Source organism: Salvelinus sp. IW2-2015, linkage group LG15 (genome assembly GCF_002910315.2).
Source record: "Salvelinus sp. IW2-2015 linkage group LG15, ASM291031v2, whole genome shotgun sequence".
Taxonomy (NCBI): Eukaryota; Metazoa; Chordata; class Actinopteri; order Salmoniformes; family Salmonidae; genus Salvelinus; species Salvelinus sp. IW2-2015.
This window is the reverse complement of record NC_036855.1, coordinates 37594022-37618124: the sequence shown is the minus strand read 5'-3', so window position 1 is coordinate 37618124 and position 24103 is coordinate 37594022. Positions and strand designations below refer to the sequence as shown.

The window sequence follows — 24103 nt, the reverse complement described above, 5'->3', positions numbered from 1 at the left end:
TATCGTTTTATATTCCAGCAATGATGCAATTTAAAACATACATAGTAACTGTCAGTCACTTCCCTCTTTAATGGAAAAAAAGAAACGCTATTTTCCCATAAACTCCTCTTTCCATTACTCACATCATACAGGCTGCATTCCAAATGGCACTCTATTCCCTATGTAGGCTCTGGTCAGAAGTAGTGCAATAGGGAATAGGGTGGCATTCAGAAAGTAGTGCAATAGGGAATAGGGTGCCATTTAGGACACGCAACAGAGAGAGCTGAAAGAGACCCCCTTCTTGCCTATTGAGATCAGAGTCTATTTTAGAGTGAATGAAACAACCTTGACTGTAGCCTAGACCGGATGGTCTTTCACCGTCAGCTTGTCCTATTACGTAAGAGATTTTTGTTACGCCAGGTTTAGACTTTACTGCTCTCGTACAAATGTGTCCAAAACAGACTACATGAGGATTGTGTGTGTTGCTAAACAGATCATTACGGAGCCGGTGATAACTTCTAAATTAGCACCCGATCAGCYCTCAGGTTAAATAGTACAGCCATCTGTCACTTCAGGTAGACTCAACCATAGGCTCAACGTCTCTGAAAGAAAACAAATACTATTTGAACCCAGGTCAGCACCAGTTGGTTCGAGGCCTAAAGTTCCCCTGGCTGTACTGTACTCAGAGTTTCTCCCTGCATTCACAGATTTCTTCTCCCTCTGGCAGCGGACCATGTGTGGAATAACCATGAATCACTGCCTGCCAGCAGTAATTTAGGAGAGGTAGTGTCTCCAAGTCTTTTTCCACCAGCTTTTATTGTATTTTCTGGTAATGAATAACATGTGTTTGCTGTAAGGCAATCAGGTAACTTGAATGTAATATTTTTTGCAATGATGTTTCAAGTCAAATTTTGTGTTGAGTCTTGTAAAAATCCATACAGCTAATTATGTCAACAAATATCTGTATCCCTAACATTGAATAAACTGTGTGTGTGTGTGCGTGTGTGTGTGCGCGCATGTCTATGTGTGTGGTTGCATGTGTGTGCGTATCTGCTCATGCATGTGCCTGCGTGCATGCCTGTCAGTGCATGATGAGTATGTGTACGTGTACGTGGGCACGGAGCAGATTTCCTTCTTCCCACCTGCGTGTGTGTAATAGTCTCCCATGGTAAGTGATTAAGCTGTATTACCGTCCCAGGGCAAGGCCAGGATGGAGTGAAGCCCGCAGAAGTGCATCTTAAGACAATGACTCATGGATGAACACATACTGCATGTACACTAGCAATAGGATATGTGTAAATTGAGTTGAGACAGTACATGAAAAAGAAGCTCTATAACAAAATGCGATTAAGATTTCAGCAGAACACTACTGAGTATTGAGGACAATTGTCAAAGAGAGGGAACTACATMATGTATTTTACACTGCATGTGATTCCCACTGTAAATCATTCCCGCCCAAAAAAGACTCTCCTCAATCGCCCCCATCGTGTTGGAAGCATTGACGATGAGGTCACAACTCAGCTAGTATATTCCAATCCAGCTATTCCAGAGTGTGAGCCTGAAGAAGAGTCGGTCTGAACACAGGTGCACTAATTTACAGTACTACTACGCCTGCACAATGTTAGGCTCCTCTCCAAACAAGAGAAGAAACATCCCGTGAGAAAAATGCTCTTGGCTTCGGGTCCTCCTAAACAGTTCTTTTTGAGAGATTCCCGCTGAACACTGCTCATAGGGATTTAGGACTGGGGAGGCAGGGTCGGGGTGTAGCGTATGATTTAGTGCACTTCAATGTGGTCCTCTGGACTCATTCGAAGAATCCGATTCATACAGTATCATGTGTGGCAGGATTAAGGGTAAAGTGGTTTCCTACCTTTCTGCTAACTTGACCAGTCAGTCCAGGGGGTCCTGAAGCACCACGGTCTCCCTAGAAAGATAAGAATGAGTTACACAGTATATACAGTTAAGTCAACTTCATACTCTTCATTCTCAGGCTAACTGTAAAGTAGCGAATACATGTAAAACCAGTGATCTCATGGAACATGTCACTGCTACTTTAGTTGCTGCCTGCCAGCTAAGACAGATAGCACAGTAAGTCATATCGGACAATTGAAAGAATTGGGTTATCGCAAAGCGTGTTTCCATTTTCTCGAGTAACTCTCTACGACCGAAGCAAAATTATCTGTAACAGATAACTTATTACATTATTGAATTGTGACATTAGCCGGTATTATTACTTTATCCGGTGTTACACTCTCCTTTTCAGAGAACGACACAGTGAAACATGAAACACAAGATGCTCACTCTTTCTCCTTTTGGCGCTCTGCCAGGTGAAAGGCCAGGGTCTCCTTTTCGTCCCTTGAACACACACACACAGAGGCAGAGAGAGCAAAAAACAAACGGTTTAGTTTAGACAGATTCCGCTGATTCCCATGACGTCTTAGTCTCCAAATAACGAACAGATGTAGATTTYTGAAATATTTAAAGAAGGTTCAGGAGGGAAACTTCCCCTCAATAATATTAATTGCTGATACGTTTTGGTACAAGCTGCTTCGGCAAAGCCCAGATGTTGATTTCTCTCTTATACTTAGACTTAAAGAGCCTACTCAATGTAATGATAGGTCTAAATATAATGGCTTTATTTACATGTTCTCTACCATGGCATTCAGAACTCAAGCACTAAAGTTTACATGAAGGCCTACGGTACTCACTGTTGGTCAACGTTAGTGATCCGGTACACACACAATAGCTTGACGTAATGGTGTATTTACACATTCTCTGCAAAGCTATGCTGTTTAATCACACAGAGGTGGAGCATTACAGTAGACACGCTTGCATGCAGTGTAAGGGAGGGAAAGGGTTCACACACAATAGTAGCAGTTGTATTTACACAAGACAGAGTCCATTAATATTTCAGTTTACAGCAAGCTTCTGAAAAGCCATTGGGAGTGACCAGGCACATTCCTTGTCCTTTTCAGGCAGCAGTGGGATGTTGTCTGACTGCTGCTGTACTCCAGGGAACTGGGAAGTGCTTACTTTTAAATCTTACTACTGTACCATAAAGACGTCGGACACAATTAATCTATGGCCTCAATCATATATAAAGCCAGGACCCTTGTGGGGGCCCTCGTAATGACCTTTAATTTATAAGAGTTTTTACTGGTCAGGTCAGGTGGAAAGGTAAACAACCTACAACACATGTTAATGGAGCCATTCAAGGATTAACACAGAAACATTTGGAACCAGCTGTAAAATATGTGTTTGTCAAAGGAATTGGATAAAAAGGAAAAGGATTTTACAAACACTGGGCTTCTGAACAAACACTGTATGTGAGTAACTTTTATGAATGCTCTCCTGCAGTTAACGACTTTCTCCTGTGTGCCTACGATAAAAAAGGTTGGGGAGCAATTTACATCTCCACCTCTGAATGCAACAGGCCTATTTCAGCAGGTACTCTAGCAGTCACACTCCTGTTGGTTCTAAAACTGTGAAAAGGCATAAATGGACACAAAATAATACAATTATTCTACAAGGTTATTGATGGTGGAAATGTAAGCTTCTCCATTATCACCTTCATTGCACCATTAAATTCTACATTTTCATATAAGCCCCAACATGGCATGAAAAGGGTATGTGTCCCAAACAGCACTCTATTATCCTTGTAGTGCACTACTTTTGACTAGAGCCCTATGAGCCCTGGTCAAAAGTCGTGCACTATGTATAGGCAATAGGGTGCCATTTGGGACAGGCAATAGGGTGCCTTTGGGACACTGCCAAGGTGTTTCTTTAAATGTCCTCCAGACCAGCCTCACCTGGACAGGACTAGGGAAAGGAGGTTGTACCTGGTGCCAACATCTACACTCAGGAACATTGTAGGATTTCACTGTCCATCACTCTCTTTTATCGGAGAGGAAATTTAAAACAAAGTGAAGCAGTTTATTTACACTTGAGGGCCAATTGTACATAAAAAAACAAGTTATTTAATTGTTTGTCTTAAACTCTACAAAAGTCAGCTTTCTGACTCTCACTGTCTTTATCAGAAGTGTCACGGGCACAGTTCTAAGAGGACAAGACCACATACTGGGTAATTGCACTGGGGTTGTGTCAGAAGGGACAGGGGTTGCACACACATGAGCTTTTTCCATCTTTCAAAAGTTGCGTGTATATACAGTAGGTCAAAGTGAGATGGACTACCTTTGGTGACGCGCCAGCTCAACTACTACTTGCCTGTCCTCCTCTCTCTCTCTCTCTTCCTAAATCAATTTCATTCAATTCAATTGCTTTATTGACATGATGTAACAATGTACCTCCTCTCTCTCTCTCTCTCCTCTCTCTCTCTCTCTCTCTCTTGTTACATCTGGCTCATCTCGTCGTCGGCGGGTGGGGCTGTTGCGGTCTCGCGGGTGCAGGTGGGGCTGGGGGGGCGCGGCGCTTCGCTGCGGGCGTCTGATGGGGGCGGTCGGGCGGGGGCGGGGATGGCGTGCGTCGGAGGGCGGTGGTCGGGATGCGGGGGGGGGTCTTCCCTTCTCTCTCTTCTCTCTTCTCTCTCTTCATGCTCTCGCTCTTTCTCTCCTCTCTCATCTTCTCTCTCTCTCTCGTCTTTCTTTTCTTATCTCTCTCTCTCTTCTCATTCCGTCTCTATGGTTTCTCGACCTCACCATTTCTCTAACTGGGTCTTGGTTCTCTGGGGTAATCGGAGGCTCGCCTCCCTTCTCCCTCGCTTCCTCTTTTTCCACTCTAACACATAAATAAGAGTTATGGTGGTATGAACATGGGCTCCGGTCAAAGGCTGGTATCGATTACGTTTTACTATTGTGAACATGGAGTGGAAAAATGACCAGTTGAAAATGAATGTGGCCATAAGGATTAAGTATGGAACAATAACATGAAAATGTTTCCATTCTAGTTTAGTAAGTTGTTACTTGTGAATTCATAAAAGACACAGTCAACAGTCTGCAACAGTTAACCATCCATCAATGATTCAGCGAGTGTGGAACAGTAGGCTATGTTTTATGACTGATCTGGGTGTACATGTAGTGAATTTTAACAATATATACACGATCTATACATTAACTATACATTAGCTATACATGCCAGGGACATTCAAAGATGTCATTCAATTACAGTAACCTCCGAATGTATTGGCACCCTTGATAAACATGAGCAAACAATATTATAAAACTGGTTGTTTGGATCCTGGATTGCTGCTTGGACAAGCAGCGTTCCAAGCCGTGCAGTATTGGCCATCACAGACACACCTACAGTTTGTCTGCTAACAGTTCCATCTGAAAATGATCACTGTGCCTCCATAAGAATATCATGTTCATGTCGCTGTCCGAATAGTCTCTTGTATTTATCTCAACTCGCACATTATTTCCCCTTTGCTTCCAGCCTAGCATTTAGTTTGGTACAGCCAGGGTTAATATACTGTATGCCTCGCCGTCTGCCTGTCCGAYCTCGGAAACAACGTTTCCCTTTTGAACTTCGATCTCTGTAGTACCATACATAGATTGAACATTGCCCAGACAAGCCAGTCGAAATCACACATCAACGTCATTATCTTGAATAGAAAAAATCTCAAACAAATCTAAATGCAGCTAGTGTACGGTCATTCCAGCTTCAATGTATGACGTGACCGAGTTAACTGAAGTTGGCTAGCGCAAGTGATAAGAACTTTATCCAGCCTGCATAGCAACCGTTTTGTATAGAACGGACGACCAGTCCAAAGATTTACTAAACCTTATTGTTCTATCTGTGACCAGTCCTTTTGCATCGCACCTACAGTTGAAGTCGGAAGTTTACATTCACTAAGGTTGGAGTCATTAAAACTCGTTTTTCAACCACTCCGCAAATTTCTTGTTAACAAACTATAGTTTTGGCAAGTYGGTTAGGACATCTACTTTGTGCATGACACAAGTCATTTTTCCAACAATTGTTTACAGACAGATTATTTCACTTATAATTTACTGTATCACAATTCCAATGGGTCAGAAGCTTCTTGCCACTATAGGGGGTGCTGTTTCGCATTAGCATAATTTGCTCAACAGATTAAACGGCTTCCTAATAAATTCTTGCTCGTACAATATGCATATTATTGTTATTATTGGATAGAAAACACTCTCTAGTTTCTATAGCCGTTGGAATTTTGTCTCTGAGTGGTACAGAACTCAATCTACAGCACTTTTCATGATAGGGAGTCAGATTTCAGACATCCTGGCCCCTGATCTGGAGTCAGTTTAAAGGTCCCTGTAAATGCTATGGAGAAACAGACACGTCTTACGTCTTCCCCTGGATGTCAGTACGTGATGACGCTTTGAATGGAGTCGATTGCGCAATCAGGGGCTGCATAAAAGAGCAAATACCGGAAGTAGCACCTTTGCTGCCTGCGTCTTGCGCACGGAGGACGTCGGACTCGCCTCATTCCAAGCGTTTGTTTAGCCAGTAATATTTTCTCTGGTCATGTTTTTACTCGTTAGAGGTGTTAAAAACATCAATAAGGTAGTTAATTTAAACCGTTTTATAGCAATTTATATCCGTTTAGTGCGATTTTGACCCATTTATTTCTGAGGCACTTGAACAGCTGGGCACGTTTCCAGTTCATGCCGAACGTTAGTGGGCATTTCCACATGGCAAGAGGACAGCTTTCGACCAAAAGACGATTAGACCCAGAAAGGATTCTTTGCCCAAGATTCTGATGGAAGAACAGCTCACAGTAAGAACAATTTATGATGATAAATCTGTGTTTCTGTCGAAAAATGTTAAACGCTTATGTCGCCATTTTGTTTAGTATAGCTTCGCTTGGCGCAACCTGTATTGAAAGTAAGGATATTTAAAAAATGTAAATCAGCGATTGCATTAAGAACTAATTTGTCTTTCGATTCCTGTCAACCCTGTATTTTTTAGTCAAGTATATGATTAGCTTTTTGATTAAACTAGATCACTAAAAGATGGCGACGACATTTCCAGGCTTGTTTTGCTACTATTTTCATTGTATAACCACGTTTTTTTATGGCTAAATATGCACATTTTCGAACAAACTCTATACGTATGTTGTAAAAATGATGTTACAGGAGTGTCATCGGAAGAATTCTGAGAAGGTTAGTGAAAAAATTAATACATTTTGGCGATGATTACGTTATCCCTCTCTTTGGCTTGTATCAATGCTCGGGTAACGTTTGCACATGTGGTATGCTAATATAACGATTTATTGTGTTTTGCTGTAAAACGCTTAGAAAATTGAAATATTGTCTGAATTCACAAGAACTGTGTCTTTCCATTGCTATGCTTTGTCTATTTTTATGAAATGTTTTATGATGAGTAAATTGGTCATACACGTTGCTCTCTGTAGTAATTCTAGTCGAGTTGTGATGGTGGGTGCAATTGTAAACTGTGATTTCTACCTGAAATATGCACATTTCTCTAACAAAACCTATCCTATACCATTAAATATGTTATCAGACTGTCATCTGATGAGGTTTTTTCTTGGTTAGTGGCTATCAAATCTTAGTTTAGCCGAATTGGTGATAGCTACTGGTGGAGAGAAAAAAATGGTGGACAAAAGAAATTGTGTATTTTGCTAACGTGTTTAGCTAATAGATTTACATATTGGTCTTCCCTGTAAAACATTAAAAACTCTGAATGGTGGCTGTATTCACAAGCATCTTGTATCTTTCATTAGGTGTCTTGGACTTGTGATTAATGATATTTAGATGCTACTATTTAATTGTGACGCTATGCTAGCGGATGCTAATCAGTGTGGGGGGGGGGGGGGAGGGGTGGGGGGTGATCCCGGGATCCGGGGTTGAGGCTCGTTAGAGGTTAACATACACTATGTGACTGTTCCTTTAACAGCTTGGAAAATTCCATAAAATTATGTCATGGCTTTAGAAGCTTCTGATAGGCTAATTGACATAATTTGAGTCAATTGGAGGTGTACCTGTGGTGTATTTCAAGGCCTACTTCAAACTCTGTGCCTCTTTGCTTGACATCATGGGATAATCAAAAGAAATCAGCCACGACCTCAGAAAATAAATTGTAGACCTCCACAAGTCTGTTCATCCTTGGGAGCAATTTCCAAACGCCTGAAGGTACCACGTTCATCTGTACAAACAATAGTGCAAGTATAACACCATGGACCACACAGCCGGCATACTGCTCAGGAAGGAGACGCGTTCTGTCTCCTAGAGATGAACGTACTTTGGTGCGAAAAGTGCAAATCAATCCAGAACAACCAAAGGACCTTGTGAAGATGCTGGAGGAAACAGGTACAAAAGTTTCTATATCCACAGTAAACGAGTCCTATATCGACATAACCTGAAAGGCCGCTCAGCAAAGAAGAAGCCACTGCTCCAAAACAACCATAAAAAAGCCAGACTACGGTTTGCAACTGCACATGGGATGGGCTACAGGACAATAGGCAAGCGCTTGGTGAGAAGGCAACAACTGTTGGCGCAATTATTAGAAAATGGAAGAAGTTCAAGATGACGGTCATCACCCTCGCTGACGCACCATGCAAGATCTTACCTCGTGGGCATCAATGATCATGAGGAAGGTGAGGGATCAGCCCAGAACTACACGGCAGGACCTGGTCAATGACCTGAAGAAAGCTGGGACCACAGTCTCAAAGAAAACCATTAGTAATACACTATGGATTAAAATCCTGCAGCGCACGCAGGTCCCCTGCTCAAGCCAGCGCATGTCCAGGCCCGTCTGAAGTTTGCCAATGACCATCTGGATGATCCAGAGGAGGAATGGGAGAAGGTCATGTGGTCTGATGAGACAAAAATAGAGCTTTTTGGTCTAAACTCCACTCGCCGTGTGACACCATCCCAAAGAACACCATCCCAACCGTGAAGCATGGAGGTGGAAACATCATTCTTTGGGGATGCTTTTCTGAAAAGGGGACAGGACGACTGCACCATATTGAGGGGGAGGATGGATGGGGCCATGTATCGCGAGATCTTGGCCAACAACCTCCTTCCCTCAGTAAGAGCATTGAAGATGGGCGTGGCTGGGTCTTCCAGCATGACAATGACCCGAAACACACAGCCAGGGCAACTAAGGAGTGGCTCCGTAAGAAGCATCTCAAGGTCCTGGAGTGGCCTAGCCAGTCTCCAGACCTGAACCAATAGAAAATCTTTGGAGGGAGCTGAAAGTCCGTATTGCCCGCGACAGCCCCGAAACCTGAAGGATCTGGAGAAGGTCTGTATGGAGGAGTGGGCCAAAATCCCTGCTGCAGTGTGTGTAAACCTGGACAAGAACTACAGGAAACGTCTCTGTAAGTGCGAACAAAGGTTTCTGTACCAAATATTAAGTTCTGCTTTTCTGATGTATCAAATACTTATGTCATGCAATAAAATGCAAATTAATTACTTAAAAATCATACAATGTGATTTTCGGGATTTTTGTTTTAGATTCCGTCTCTCACAGTTGAAGTGTACCTATGATAAAAATTACAGACMTCTACATGCTTTGTAAGTAGGAAAACCTGCAAAATCAGCAGTGTTTCCAATACTTGTTCTCCCCACTGTATATATATTACTTGTTAAACAAAATATTTTTCTCCTTGTATATGTATTAGTATAAAATAATATMATTTCCACATTTATTTTAGCATACAATATAGCTCAAAATGTGTATTATTTATTTTATACAGTCTTTTTTGCTCATCTTTATCAAGGGTGCCAATTATTTTGGAGGTGACTGTACATTACCAAGCTCTCCAGACCATCTTAGAGCATGGTGAGAACCCCAAAGAGAGAAGCTATTCATTCTCACTCATACACTATCACTTATATCAGTCTCTATATTGTCCTTCTAATATTGTCCCCAATCTAATAAATACATACCTTGAATCCAGGGGGTCCGGGGTGACCAGGGTTTCCATGGGGACCAGGAGGACCCTGCAAAACAGGAAGACACAATGTTGAGGAAAATTAAGATTAAGGAGAAAATGGGTTCATCAACCACACATTTGTTTCAAAGGAGTCACTGGAATCACTATCTGAGTAATGTTACCGCGTGTGGAGTTTCCACTCTCTGGTCAGAGCTGAGCTCTCTCTCTCTCTCTCTGTGTGTGTTTCTGTAGGTGCTCTGTGGGCCATATGCCAATGCCTGTCTGTATTTTTGTATTTCTGTCTGTCTAACTGTTTCTCTGCCTGCCTGCCTGTCTGAGTTATGACATATGGATGTGATTTTCCTCATCACTTTTCCACCAGCCTCCCAGAGTGAAGGCAAGGCCAGACACCCATTCCTATAGTCACAGTGGATACTCTGTCTCTCTTACAGAAGTTGTACCACAAACGGTGGGTACATGTATACTCCTTTTGGACCAGGCCTGCCAAATGTTTTAGCAGGGGACAAACTAAATATAACAACCAGATATAAATCCACCGGTGATTAATGGTAGGATAAGTCCTTTTGGGGAAACAGAACATAAATTCCAAACTAACCAAGTCAGCCCCATTCAACAGGGACAGGGACCGATAAGACTAGGGCTGATGCGGTGACCGTATTACCGCCACACCGGCAGTCACGAGTCATGAAGGAAATCAAATTCACGGTAATTAGGCTTCTCCAAGCTCTGATGCTGGTGATGGTYCTTAGTAGCCTACCAAACTTGCTAACTGCTTGGTACTTAGCACTCTATTGTCCCTCTAATCACTCTGACATCAATGCAAATGTATTTTGAAAATCTAATCAAACACTTCATGAGAGCCCATGAGCTCATGTTGTGCAACAATTCAATAGGCTATGCAATTGCACAAGAAAACAGAGTAATGGCCTCTACTAAAAATAGGAGGATCAGCTTTCTATATTTATTTCTCAACTTTCCTAATATTAAGAACATTACTTATTTACAACAGGAGTATAGCCTACCTGGCTGTCATGAAAATAAACCATGGTGGAAAGCGTACTCCATTCGCTATTTAAGTGCATAGATGACATGTATTTTTTTTCCTGCTGACCCTGATAATAATGGTCCATTCTAAATCAAAACAAATTATAACACATATATTATTTAGTGTATGTAAAGACAAGATTAAATGAAGAATAGTCTGATGGGTGACAATATTAGCCTATCACTTGTGAATGATATATTATCACTTGAGAATGATGCCCAGCATAAGAAACAATGCCTTATTTTGCGACTTTTTCAAATCATAGTTGCACCCTTAATGTAGCCTAGCCCATAGCCCTATATGTTTCATAAGGTTAGTATCACAACTAAAGTGGCCAAATAACTTCTTAAAATTAATCACATTAATACACTTTACAAGGGGTGTGTAGCCTAACTGGCATACATAAGCAGTGTGTGAGTTTCAATTTTGGGGAAGATCATTTTCAATATAAAAATGCACCTTTATAATAAAAGCATTACATTTCGATTTAGAGCATTAAAGAAATTGAATAATGTACGTATCTGAGCAAACCAGAAACCTTTCAATATATACATTCAAACAATACTTTAGAACCATTTAAATATAATACATTTGGAAGGTTGTGCGGGAGTATGGTAGATGAAGGAATCAATCTATCTTTTTAGACTGTTAAGAGTATTTATCTGGTCAATATGTCAGTGTATTATGTCTGTTTGTAACAGTGTGTTATATGTGAACATGTGATCGTATTATAAATTGTATTTTAATGTTTAAGGACTCTTGGAAGATTAGTCCAAATGAGGACTAGGCATAATTGYATTTGTCACTTTTGATAATGGTGTGTTCTGCTAATGGAACATTCGCGCTCATAGCCTACTGCCATGTGTGCATTGCTGTGCTTATAATGTGAAGAAATAGCCTAATAGTTTATCAACATTTTAAGCTAAACGTTCTGATCTGTTGAGTCAGCCACATTGCGTAAAAAGTTTTTGGKATGCTAGTGATTGTATTAATTTGGGATCTATCGCATCGCAGACTATGTTTMGAATATTTTTTCCTCGCACAGAATAGAATAGGTTGATCTTTGTACTATGTGGGATTGCAGATTGACATAGGCTAGTGCTTTTGCTGTTCGCTAGGCCTACTCATATTGTTGGGTGACGAAAAGTAAATGTGGACAGTTTTTCCAATATTTTCAACATGCACCTCGAATTGGATAAGGACGCGCACAGTTGCATCCCCGATGTGTCTGTCTTCACTTTTAGCCTGTGAGAAAGACCCGGTCACGTGATGGAGCGTGCAGCACTCAGGGAGAAGCGCACATTGGCCACTGGCCGCAAAAGGCATGGATGTTTTTAGGGTGCATTACAGCCACACAAAGGGTATTCCGCCATGATATTCTTGGCATTATGAAGTGATTGTCAATTTACTGATGTAGTGCGTACAGCCTGCGCAAAAAACAAAGCAGAGCTCAAGCAACTTTTCAAATCATCATTAGAGTCGCATCATGCAGCCTTACAATGTATTAAACATCTAAATATATAGCCCAACCTTTGTAGAACAACTAAAGTTACATTAATAACTCTAAATTAAGCCTTTACGAATACTTATTTCTTTGTTAACCGCTCAACACAGAATAGCCACATGTGTGCACTCCCTCAAATCATTTGTAGAAAATATCCTTGCCACGACTTCCACCGAAGGTAGTTCCTCTCCCTGTTCGGGCGGCGCTTGGCGGTCGGCGTCGCCGGTCTACTAGCCATCACCGATCCCTTTTTCCTTTTCTGTTTGTTTTGTCTTTGGTTCTTTCACACCTGGTTTCATTTGCCTTAATTTCCATGTGTATAATTTACCCTGTTGCCTGCCTAGGTTTGTGCGGGATTATTTTATTTGTGATGTAGCTCGGTTAGGTTGTGCCCATTTTTTGTTTCACGCATTTAATAAGTGTGTGTTATTTAGGAGCTTTCTTTGTTCCTCCTTGCGTGATTAACGGGTTTCTCTGTTGTCGAGGGCGTTTGACTTTTTGTATTGTGCCATACCTGTAATTGGTGGACTTGCTCATTAAAAGTACGCATTTCAGACATCTCTGCTCTCCTGCGCCTGACAATTTTATTCAGCTTTGTTAAATTTTATTCTTCATGCTATAAAATAATGCCACGGAATTCTAAGCAAATGTTGTCTGCTAAATGAACTAGTGTAGCCCACTGGCATTTGGCATTGCCACATCAGGACCTAACATAAGGACAACTCAGAGTATGCTATTCTGTTCTTCTGAAATAGACTACATTTTCTTCATGTCATGCTTTTTTAGACCTGTCTAAAATAAATAATGAATTTATTGGGAAGGTGTAGGCTATATTACATGGATTAGTTAGACTTTTTTAAATGTTCCAAAGGTATGCATCACTTGATTGTGTGGAAGCCAGGAGATGCTAAATGTGTTTATGTTAATTACTGTTAATTACCGTGAGACTGACAGCTATTTGCTTGACAATCACCAGCTGACAACATTTTGTGACCGCCAAAGCCCTAGATAGGACCCTTTGTAAAATAGCATAGTGAAGGTGTCTTGTGAGTAGCCTGATAAAAAAAAGTCAATATTAAATTATGTTGGAGAGAGATTAACTGCTGCGTTTAGACAACGTTGGACGTGCTGGGGTTATGTCCATCACAAGCACCTCTGGTGACAGGGATGATGACAGTTGAAGTTAAGACTTAAATGTGTTGATTTAGTTGTACATGAAAAGAAATGAGCTAAAAGCATTCTTGAACACAAAACCCTCTGACTCCCCAGGTTTCCTTTGTGGAGGAGAGAAGAGATAGGGGGAATTCATCTCAACCACATTCAGAGGATGAGGAGAGACAGAGGAGAGACTGACGAGGGACTGACAAAAGACAAAAAAAGACAGTGGAGAGACAGGGTATGGCCAGGTGCAAGTGTGTGGTTTAGTAATCCCGCCTGTCTCTGTTATTATCTGTGCTTTATTATCAGCCTGCAGAAAAGGCAGCAGCCCACTCTCTCCTCCACATGCTGACCTGTCCCCTTAGCCCCAGTCCCAGCACAATAGCTGCACACAGCACACTGGCTGGACATATGGAGACACTTACCAGAAGCTCATCTACAGATTTTCTCTATTCAACCATTCAGTGCATCTCACTGGATTTGCATTAGCTTGATATTATTAAAACATATGGAAATCATTATCTCCAAATACAAAGAGGAGAAAGAAAGAGAGAGAGAGAGAGAGAGAGATACAGAGAGAGTGAGAAGACAGAGAGAGACAGAATGGTGGAGAGACAATATCGTTAGAAGTAGACACACATGCAGAAAGTAACAGGTTAGTTTACACATGGTGCAAGTAATCGGAAGGTAGAGATATATGGAGATATGAGAAGAATTACTCAGTCTATCCTTCAGCCATGCAGTGTGTGGCCTGACATGGGAGGAGTGATCCTCTGTTCTCTCCTGAGTCCTGATAGTATTCGCAGTGATCCCTGTAAAAAGAGGCCTTTGGCTAGCATACAAGGGAAGACCTCTGCCCTGAGTGTGTACATCACACACACACTCACACATCAGCTCATGCCTAACACATTCGTCACATGCACACACACACACCCATACACACACAAACACACCTGACTCTCTCACCTTAGTCTGGGCCTGACCAGGTTTATAATGTGGACCAACGATTTTTAAAGGGGTGACGCGTAGAGTGTTATATTCTTTAATAATAATAATACTTTACTAATAATTATTTTATTTTAAGCGCTTTTCAAGACACCCAAAGTCACTTTAAATACACAAGAAAATCGGCAGGATAAAAAGCAATAAAATCACACATTAAAATAAGTAAGTACAGTGCATTCGGAAAGTATTCAGACTCCTTGACTTTTCCCACATTTTGTTACGTTACAGCCTTATTCTAAAATGTATTCAATTGTTTGTTTTTCTGTGCCTGGACACAATACTGTCTCGGAGCTCTACGGACAATTCCTTCGATCTCATGGCTTGGTTCTTGCTCTGACATGCACTGTCAACTGTGGGACCTTATATGGACAGGCGTGTGCCTTTCCAAATCAAGCAATTGAATTTACCACAGGTGGACTCCAATCAAGTTGTAAAAACATCTCAAGGATGATCAATGGAAACAGGATGCACCTGAGCTCAATTTCGAGTCTCATAGCAAAGGGTCTGAATACTGAATACTTATGTAAATAAGGTATTTCTGTTTTTATTTCGTTTTTTTTTAACCTGTTTTCACTTTGTCATTATGGGGTATTGTGTGTAGATTGACGAGGAAAATGTATTATTTAATCAATTTTAGAACAAGGCTGTAACGTAACAAAATGTGGAAAAAGTGAATACACTCTGAATGCACTGTATATTCAAAGTACACTAAACATTAGAATAAAAAATGGAGAACACTAAACAAGATGACAGGCTAACCAGGGAAGTGAATTAGACAGAGAGTAAAAGCTAAGACAACAGATAATCAGGTAAGCCTGTATGGAGAGGTGTGTCTTTAGTGTGGACTTGAAAATGCGTATCGATTGTGAGGTTCTGACATGGAGAGAGAGGGAGTTCCAGACTTGGGAGTCTGCACTGCTAAAAGCAGTTTACAGCCCATTAATACAGAACAGACATTCTAACACACTCTGAGGCCAAACGGATCGGAGAGAAACATGACGCCTGGAGCCAGATGACTTGAAGTCAGATAACAGACTTCTCAACACTCGATTGTGCTCTACAACACGAGTATGTAGATCACATGAAATGACATCAAAGAAGTAACATAATGAAACTGTTGAATACAGTTAACTTAATATTGCAGTGGTTGGTTTTTCCTGGAAGAAAATGTGTGTGTACTGTATAAACAATACCCCAAATGTTATAAACAGTGAATGGAATGCCAGTACAGTGCTGAACGGCACTACGATCGACCTGCATCAGCATTCTGTCAGAACCCACTGATAGGCAGCTCCCCTTGGAAAGAACAGCAAAGACCTGATTTGGACCCAGGAACAATCATTTTGACATCCTCTTCAGTGGCACTACCAGGCTTCAGTGGCACTGTGGCACTACACTCAGTGGCACTACACACTACACCAGTGGCACTACACTCAGTTTCACTTTCCTTTCTACAGTCTTTTCTTCATGACACAGTGAGCGTAATAATTCAATTAGCAATCATGCTAATGCCCTTCCCTCACTCCATTCGAGGCCTACTGCAGCTACTGCACTGCTAGCTACTGAACTACACAATATACCACCTTCACACTGCCCATGCTGCCTGCACTGCACTGAGGGTCAGTTCCCTACCACAAAGCCCCCTTTGACTGCGGCCCAGGCACCAGGCCTTTCCCTATAGGGCTGGGTGGTATCCTCCTCAGGCAGGGCTTTCTTTGAGCGCTAGCCGGCAGGCTTGACGACTGGGCTGAGGAACGCAGGTGTGACGCTATCACGTGTCTGAAGAGGAAGAGGTGGAGGAGGTAGTGGTGGAGGTGGTGAGACTGTCTACCCAGAGTCAGACATGACACCTCTCTGTCAAGAAGAGATAGCGCTTAGCGAGCTCAGCAAGCTAGTGAGTTTGCTCACGTTCACACAGCACCGACTGCCACCAAYGCTACTACCTACAGAAGCTGAGCTGTGAAGATAAATGGGGGATAGTTGTACGTCTAGACGGCTCGCGTGTGCTCTCTCCCTGTGTGTTGAGCGACGGTTGCTGGATTACATATCACGTCTCTGTGTCAAAGGTGAAAGGTCAAATGAGGTCGAGGGCTTCTTAAAGCTTAGGTTTCACGACTTGCTTCAGTCCTGTGAAAACCGTTTTCGTAATCAGTATCCACCTTCCAGAGCAATCAAGGACCGTTTCAGAAGGTGTACGAGGGCCATAGAAAAGAAGCGGCGTGTTACTGCAACGCCATTGCACTATTTCAACGGCGGATCGTGCCTTCGTCCAGATCAGAAGAATCAAAGTGGTTCCTTTGGGTTTCTGTTTGCTGAGCCAAAGAGAAGAGATATCCAGATCCACTTGACAGGCGGGCAGAAACTCAACCACTTACTTTAGCCCATCATACAGTCTTGGGGGGGCGAATCTTAACTTTCACTTTAAGTCACATTTTCACTTAGTCTCCAATTGACATCAATGCATGACTAAGTGAACATTTGAGGATTCGACCGCCCCATACGGTATAAGATATTGCACCGCCAAATCACTCAAGGATCATTCATTCCATAGTGAATTGGAGTGAGTGGTCTCAGGCTCTTGATCATGAATGAACTGTATGGAGGTAGTGTACTGGAGGGAGGTGGTAGTGAGCACTAGGTTAGCTCTTAAATGAATTTAATAAGATGGGGACAAAGCCCTCTTTCTTCAGTTAAAGTGATTGGGTTCCCGCAGCCTACCCCTCTGAGGCCTCGTCCCAGCCCCCAGCCCAGAGACACAGGGCAGGCATAGTAGCACAGTCTCACAGAGTAGGCAGGTACCTTAGCTCCTGCACACGCACATACAGTACAACCTAGCCAGAGGGCATCTGTCTCTTTCTTAACTCACTTCCTGTACTCCATCCTTGACATCTATTTATCCCAAACACAGGGATATCTTGTTTTTCAAAAATAGAAAATCCCCGACAAGCCAAATAAGAGAAGAGCTGATGCTCTATCTTACATTTCTACTCTTGATCCACTGATCAACTAGTTTCCTGTGATACTGATAGAACTCTGCTGGGGGTGGATTTAGTCCTGCTTAAAGTCTATACTGAGCATCTATTTTAATATGACATGGCTTAGATGGGTTAACATGGGTTAGATTGAAAGTGCGACAGCTACAGAGAAAAGCATTGCCCTATGAGGTCACAGAGAGTCTAATCCCGACAACAACAACCGTCAGAAAGAAAAAACATCAACACGTTTCTGTTCATAATAACAAACAAACTCCTACACTGTTCTCAAACGCAGTCAACGATTGAAAATAGGTCCCCAAGTGGAGAAGACTGGCAATAGCGAAGGATTCAATTTACACCGCCAATACACTGAAGATACTCATACAAGTAGAAGTACCTAATATAGAAGCTAAGTGAAAATGAAGCACTAGCACTGTATAAATACCTGATAGTATGGTATTTTCGTACAAATCCAGAGATCTTTATCTCAGTTTTGCATAACGTACTCATTCTTTAACACCTGAATTGCTCCTATATTCCCCATACCTTGAAGACCTTATGTGATGAACTCAATGACTAGGTTTCACTCACTCATTTGACTTTGGTGCCATTGACTATCATAGTGTTACAGCTATTTCTTGTTCTCCAGCTTTAGAGGCATACTTTGGCAGCAGACGAACAGTGTGATCAGAGCCAATGGAAACTAAACCTAGGATGATTTATGCTCCATAATCCAAAGATGTTATTGAGTACTTAATCATAATGCTCAAAAAGCCTGTCTGTTTCAAGTCACTATTAATCAAATTAAATCAAATCAAATGTTATTTGTCACATGCGCCGAATATAACTGGTGTTGTAGACCTTACAGTGAAATGCTTACTTACAAGCTCTAACCAACAATGTGGTTAAAAAAATACCTTAAAAAAAATAYGAATAAGAAATAAAAGTAACAAATAATTTAAGAGCAGCAGTAAAATAACAATAGCAAGGAAATATACAGCGGGAACCGGACGTGAATGTGGGGGGCACCGGTTAGTCGAGGTAATTGAGGCAATATGTAAATTGCGGTAGAGTTATTACAGTGACTATGCAAAGGGGGGGGGGGGGGGGCAATGCAAATAGTCTGGGTAGCCATTTGATTAGATGTTCAGGAGTCTTATGGCGCTCTGGTACCGCTTTCCATGCGGTAGCAGAGAGAGCAGCCTACGACTAGGGTGGCTGGAGTCTTTGACAATTTTTAGGGCCTTCCAGTGACACTGCCTAGGATAAAGGTCCTGGATGGCAAGAAGCTTGGCCCCAGAGATGTAATGGGCCGTTCGCACTACCCTCTGTAGTGCCTTGCGGTTGGAGGCCAAGCAGTTGCCATACCAGGCAGTGATGCAACCAGTCAGGATGCTCTCAATGGTGCAGCTGTAGAACCTTTTGAAGGATCTGAGGACCAATGCCAAATCTTTTCACTCTCCTGAGGGGGAATAGGTTTTGTCGTAACCCMTTCACTACTGTCTTGGTGTGCTTGGACCATGTTAGTTTGTTGGTGATGTSGACACCAATTAACTTGAAGCTCTCAACCTTCTCCAGTACAGCCCCGTAGATGAGAATGGGGGCGTGCTCGGYCCTCTTTTCCTGAAGTCCACAATCATCTCCTTTGTCTTGATCAAGTTGAGGGAGAGGTTGTTGTCCTGGCACTACACAGCCAGGTCTCTGACCTCCTCCTTATAGGCTGTCTCGTCGTTGTCAGTGATCAGGCCTACCACTGTTGTGTCATCGGCAAATTTAATGATGGTTTTGGAGCTGTGCCTGGCCATGCAGTCAAGAGTGAACAGGGAGTACAGGAGGGGACTGAGCACGCACCCCTGAGTGGCTCTGGTGTTGAGGATCAGCGTGGCAGATGTGTTGTTACCTACACTTACCACCTGGAGGCGGCCCGTCAGGAAGTCCAGGATCCAGTTGCAGAAAGAGGTGTTTAGTCTCAGGGTCCTTAGCTTATTGATGAGCTTTGAGGGCGCTATGGTTTTAAACGCTGAGCTGTAGTCAATGAATAGCATTCTAACATAGGTGTTCCTTTTGTCCAGGTGGGAAAGGGCAGTGTGAAGTGCAATAGAGATTGCATCACCTGTGGATCTGTTAGGGCAGTATGCAAATTGGAGTGGGTCTAGGGTTTCTGGATTAATGGTGTTGATGTGAGCCTTGCCCAGCTTCAAAGCMCTTCATGGCTACAGACGTGAGTGCTACGGGTCAGTAGTCATTTTGGCAGGTTACCTTAGTGTTCTTGGGTACAGGGACTATGGTGGTCTGCTTGAAACGTGTTGTTATTACAGACTCAGACAGGGAGAGGTTGAAAATGTCAGTGAAGACACTTGCCAGTTGGTCAGCACATGCTCGGAGTACATGTCCTGGTAATCCGTCTGGCCCTGCGGMCTTGTGAATGTTGACCTGTTTAAAGGCCTTACTCACATCGGCTGCGGAGAGCGTGATCACACAGTTGTCTGGAACAGCTGTTGCTCTCATGCATGTTTCAGTGTTACTTGCYTCGAAGCAAGCATAGAAGTATTTTACTTCACCTGGTAGGCTCGTGTCACTGGGCAGCTCTCGGCTGTGCTTCMCTTTGTAGTCTGTAATAGTTTACAAGCCTTGCCACATCCGACGAGTGGCAGTTCTACTCTTTAGCTCAGTGCGGATGTTGCCTTTAATCCATGGCTTCTGGTTGGGGTATGTACGTACAGTCAATGTGGGGACGACATCATTGAWGCACTTATTTATGTAGCCAGTAACTGATGTTGTGTACTCATCAATGCCATCGGAAGAATCCTGGAACATATTCCAGCATCTGCTTCATCTGACCACTGTTATTGACCGAGTCACTGACTCTTCCTGCTTTAATTTTTGCTTGTAAGCAGGAATCAGGAGGATACAATTATGGTCAGATTTGCCAAATGGAGGGCGAGGGAGAGCTTTGTATGCGTCTCTGTGTGTGGAGWAAAGGAGGTCAGAGTTCTTTTCCCTCTGGTTGCACATTTACAATGCTGGTGGAAATTTGSCAAAACGGAACTAAGTTTCCCTGCATTAAAGTCCCCGGCCACTAGGAGAACCACCTCTGGATGAGCGTTTTCCGTTTGCTTATGGTGGTATACAGCTCATTGAGTGCAGTCTTAGTGCCAGCATTGGTCTGTGGTGGTATGTAGACAGCYACAAAAACACGGATGAAAACTCTCTAGGTAGATATTGTGGTCTACAGCTTATCATGAGATACTCTACCTCAGGCGAGCAAAACCTTGAGACTTCCTTAKATATCGTGCRCCATCTGTTGTTTACAAATATACATAGACCACCACCCCTTGTCTTACCAGAGGCTGCTGTTCTATCCTTCCGATACAGTGTAAAACCCGCCAGCTGTATGATGTTCATTTCGTCGTTCAGCCACGACTCGGTGAAACATAAGATATTACAGTTTTTAATGTCCCGTTAGTGGAATAATCTTGTACATAGGTCATCGATTTTATTTTCCAATGATCGCATGTTTGCCAATAGAACGGATGGCAGTGGGGTTTTACTTGCTCGCCTAAGAATTCTCAGAAGGCAGCCCAACCTCCGCTCCCTTTTTCCACGTCTTCTCTTTACGCAAATGACGGGGATTTAGGCCTGTTCCCGGGAAAGCAGTATATCCTTCACGTTGGACTGGTCAGACTCGTTAAAGGAAAAAGCTTCTACCARTTCGTGGTGAGTAATCGCTGTTCTGATGTCCAGAAGTTATTTTTGGTCATAAGAGATGGTAGCAGCAACATTATGTACAGAATAAGTTAGAAGATAAGTTACAAACAATGTAAAAAAAACTAACAAAATAACACAGTTGGTTAGGTAGGAGCACGTAAAATGTCAGCCATCCTCTCCAGCGCCATTCTAATGGTGTTATTTGTATGTATTGATGTTGGAATATAGACAGTACAATGGATCAGACAAGGGAACAGGATCCACAGAGCTTAGCATAAAGAATGTAGCAAGCTACAGTACGTGATTCTGAATGGAAAGAAAGAGTGAAGGATGGGAGTTTTTTTTTATGAAGCTTGTCTGTCATTGGTTATAGTGCATAGGTTCTCAATCTTTTTCATTTCRAGGTTCACTGAAACTCCCACATCCTGGTTGAGAATTACTGTTTGAGTGTACACCAAGAGAATCAGGAATACAACAAAGAGAAACTCACCCGTGACCCACTCTTCCCTGGCATCCCTGGTTTCCCAGGAGGTCCTTGAAGTCCCTGGAAGGGGAACATAAAAGATGTCAATGAATTAAAGCAGGAAGTAAGAACACTAACCAACTGTTTACAAGAAAGGGCTTGAATTGATTGATTGAATCCACGTGGAAGAACAGTGCTTGAATAAAAATAGTTGTGAAAGAACTTGAGAGTTGGAAATGTAACATGCAATCCACATGATGACATGTCATTGCTAGGTAAGCGAATTGCCTTCATTAGCCTTAATTAAGTTGGCAGTAAAACACCTCTCCATCCACCCAGTACTGCTATACTTGGCAGCCTCAAAACCTATTTTCAGAAATTGCATATCGAAACAAGGCTTCGTTCTTTTCCTTGCCATTCTGTGTAGGCTATTACATTCAGTACAGCTTAGGTCTTTGGTTTAAATGTTGGCAGAGTCGCTGAGAGTGTATTGTTAAGCCTGCTACGGCTCACTCCCACTGAAACCAATATTTTACCAGTTCCAAAACCACTACAGTGCTTGGATATGGAAGTGTGAGTCATTGTGCTGGGAGCAAGCAGGGGGTCCTGGCCTGGACGGTGGACCAGGGCCTGCGTTGCTCGCGTCCAACCACAGCCACTCTTGTTAATTACGGGCATCAGCTAGCTTTAAACCAATTACACACATGGATTAGCCCAGCTCTCAAAGGTCATTGCTAATGAGGGGTCAGCCTCTACAAATCCAAGCAGTGCAGACTATTGGTTTGAAATGTTAGGTTTGGTTCTCATTTCCACATTTCCACTAGCACCAGGCTCATAAAAACAGAGAGGAAAGAGGAAATGAAAAAAAAAACAGCTTAATATGACATTCGGTTTTGTTAACATACAGTAGGAACTTAATGGTGTACATATAACATACTTGCTCTGGAGAAGGCTTGATATTTCATAGAATTGTTGATATTTGGACACTTTAACTACCCTACTAAGACTTTAACTTCTACTAACTTTTTGGGGGGGCTTTTTTTCGGAGCTGGAGCTGAGTCTGAAAATGCACCACAAGACTACTACAAAGACTTCTTTAAACAGACATTGAGACAAGTCTCTATCGAACAAGCCTGTAAGTACCCATTGAGGAGACCTGTTCTCGGAGAGTGCTGCTGGAGTACAGTGCTGAAAGAAGACTGTTTATGCTCTGGTGTGGTCCACAGTTGAAATGACACTGACAGCTTGAATATATCAACGACCATTGTGGGCTATGCCAGGACCCATGTGTAGCCGCACAGATGCCAGGCTTGCACTGCAGTGGGGTTCAACAGTGTTTGAAGACTACAATAGTCAGACTGGCGGTCACAAACTCACACGTGAGTAAGGCCCTCAAACGAAGATTGGCGACAGTTCTATCAAAATTCCAGTAAATTTGTAGAATTGCAATGCTATGAAGAATATCTACTCTATAATTCTACTGACACGAATAGAAACAAATTGTAGTTGTGGGAATTTTCCGTTCTAAATTACAGAGTTATTCTAGCTGGTGTAAACCTAGGAAAACAGACCTGTGTTTCATAGCAGTGGAACTTGAAAGGCATTCTTACACATTATCATGCCAGAAGAGGAGACACACACTAGGCCTAGATCCTGGTAACGTCAACCTTGACCAAGCATGAGGAGGATGGATCCAGCTCTGCATCAGCTAGCTCTCCAATAAACATGTTTCTCACAGCTTTAGGTGGCTATGACGTACATAGCAGTGTGGATGCCCTCACTGCAGAGGTACGAGCGAGGCTCTTTGGGCCTCAGGTAACAATGAAAAATGTGGGGGAAAACGTCATCAGTACCCAAGGCCAGTGAATTTCTTCACAGCAGGGCCTGCATAATGTGCATAAATTTATTCAATATAACAAGTAACAGCCATTATATATATATATATATATACATCCAAAAATGAGCTATGCCATACTTTGAGTACAATGAATGGTCTGAAAAGGTCTGACAAAAATATCTGAGATCAATATTTGATTTAGCTTTGAACAGAGTTAAGGGCAGACATTGACATAGTAGCCCAAGCAAGTGTGATCAACTACTACATCAACATAAAACATTGTGAGAAGATTTTTGGTCGCTTTGGATCTTGACGCCACAATATAATACATGAAAACATCTGAAATAGTCTATGATGAAGGCCAAGAAGTGTCTGAAATGACTGATAACTCACATTTCATGAGATCTTTCAAAAACAAGCAAAGCCTCAAGCCTGCAATCACATCTGGGCACCATAACATTGCAAGGTTCCAACAAGAACAAATGACCTACACGCTATGAGCTATCAATGGTCTGTTACGAGCTGGACAGTCATGCTTGTTATAGTTTTGAAAGCTGTTCAAACATCTGACATGAG

At 42.4% G+C, this 24103-nt stretch overlaps 1 protein-coding gene across 2 annotated transcripts in view; it reads right to left on the bottom strand.

Annotated features, from left to right (window-relative positions):
* Positions 1-24103, bottom strand: part of col27a1b (collagen, type XXVII, alpha 1b) — a 143468-nt gene that overhangs the window by 94965 nt on the left and 24400 nt on the right. For both annotated transcript variants that reach the window (XM_024003292.2, XM_070447120.1), the window contains exons 4-7: positions 21718-21771; positions 9825-9878; positions 2281-2334; positions 1850-1903 (exon numbers count right to left, since the gene is read on the bottom strand). In XM_024003292.2, coding sequence (XP_023859060.1) covers positions 1850-1903; positions 2281-2334; positions 9825-9878; positions 21718-21771 — 216 coding nt within the window. The remainder of the gene's footprint in view (positions 1-1849; positions 1904-2280; positions 2335-9824; positions 9879-21717; positions 21772-24103) is intronic.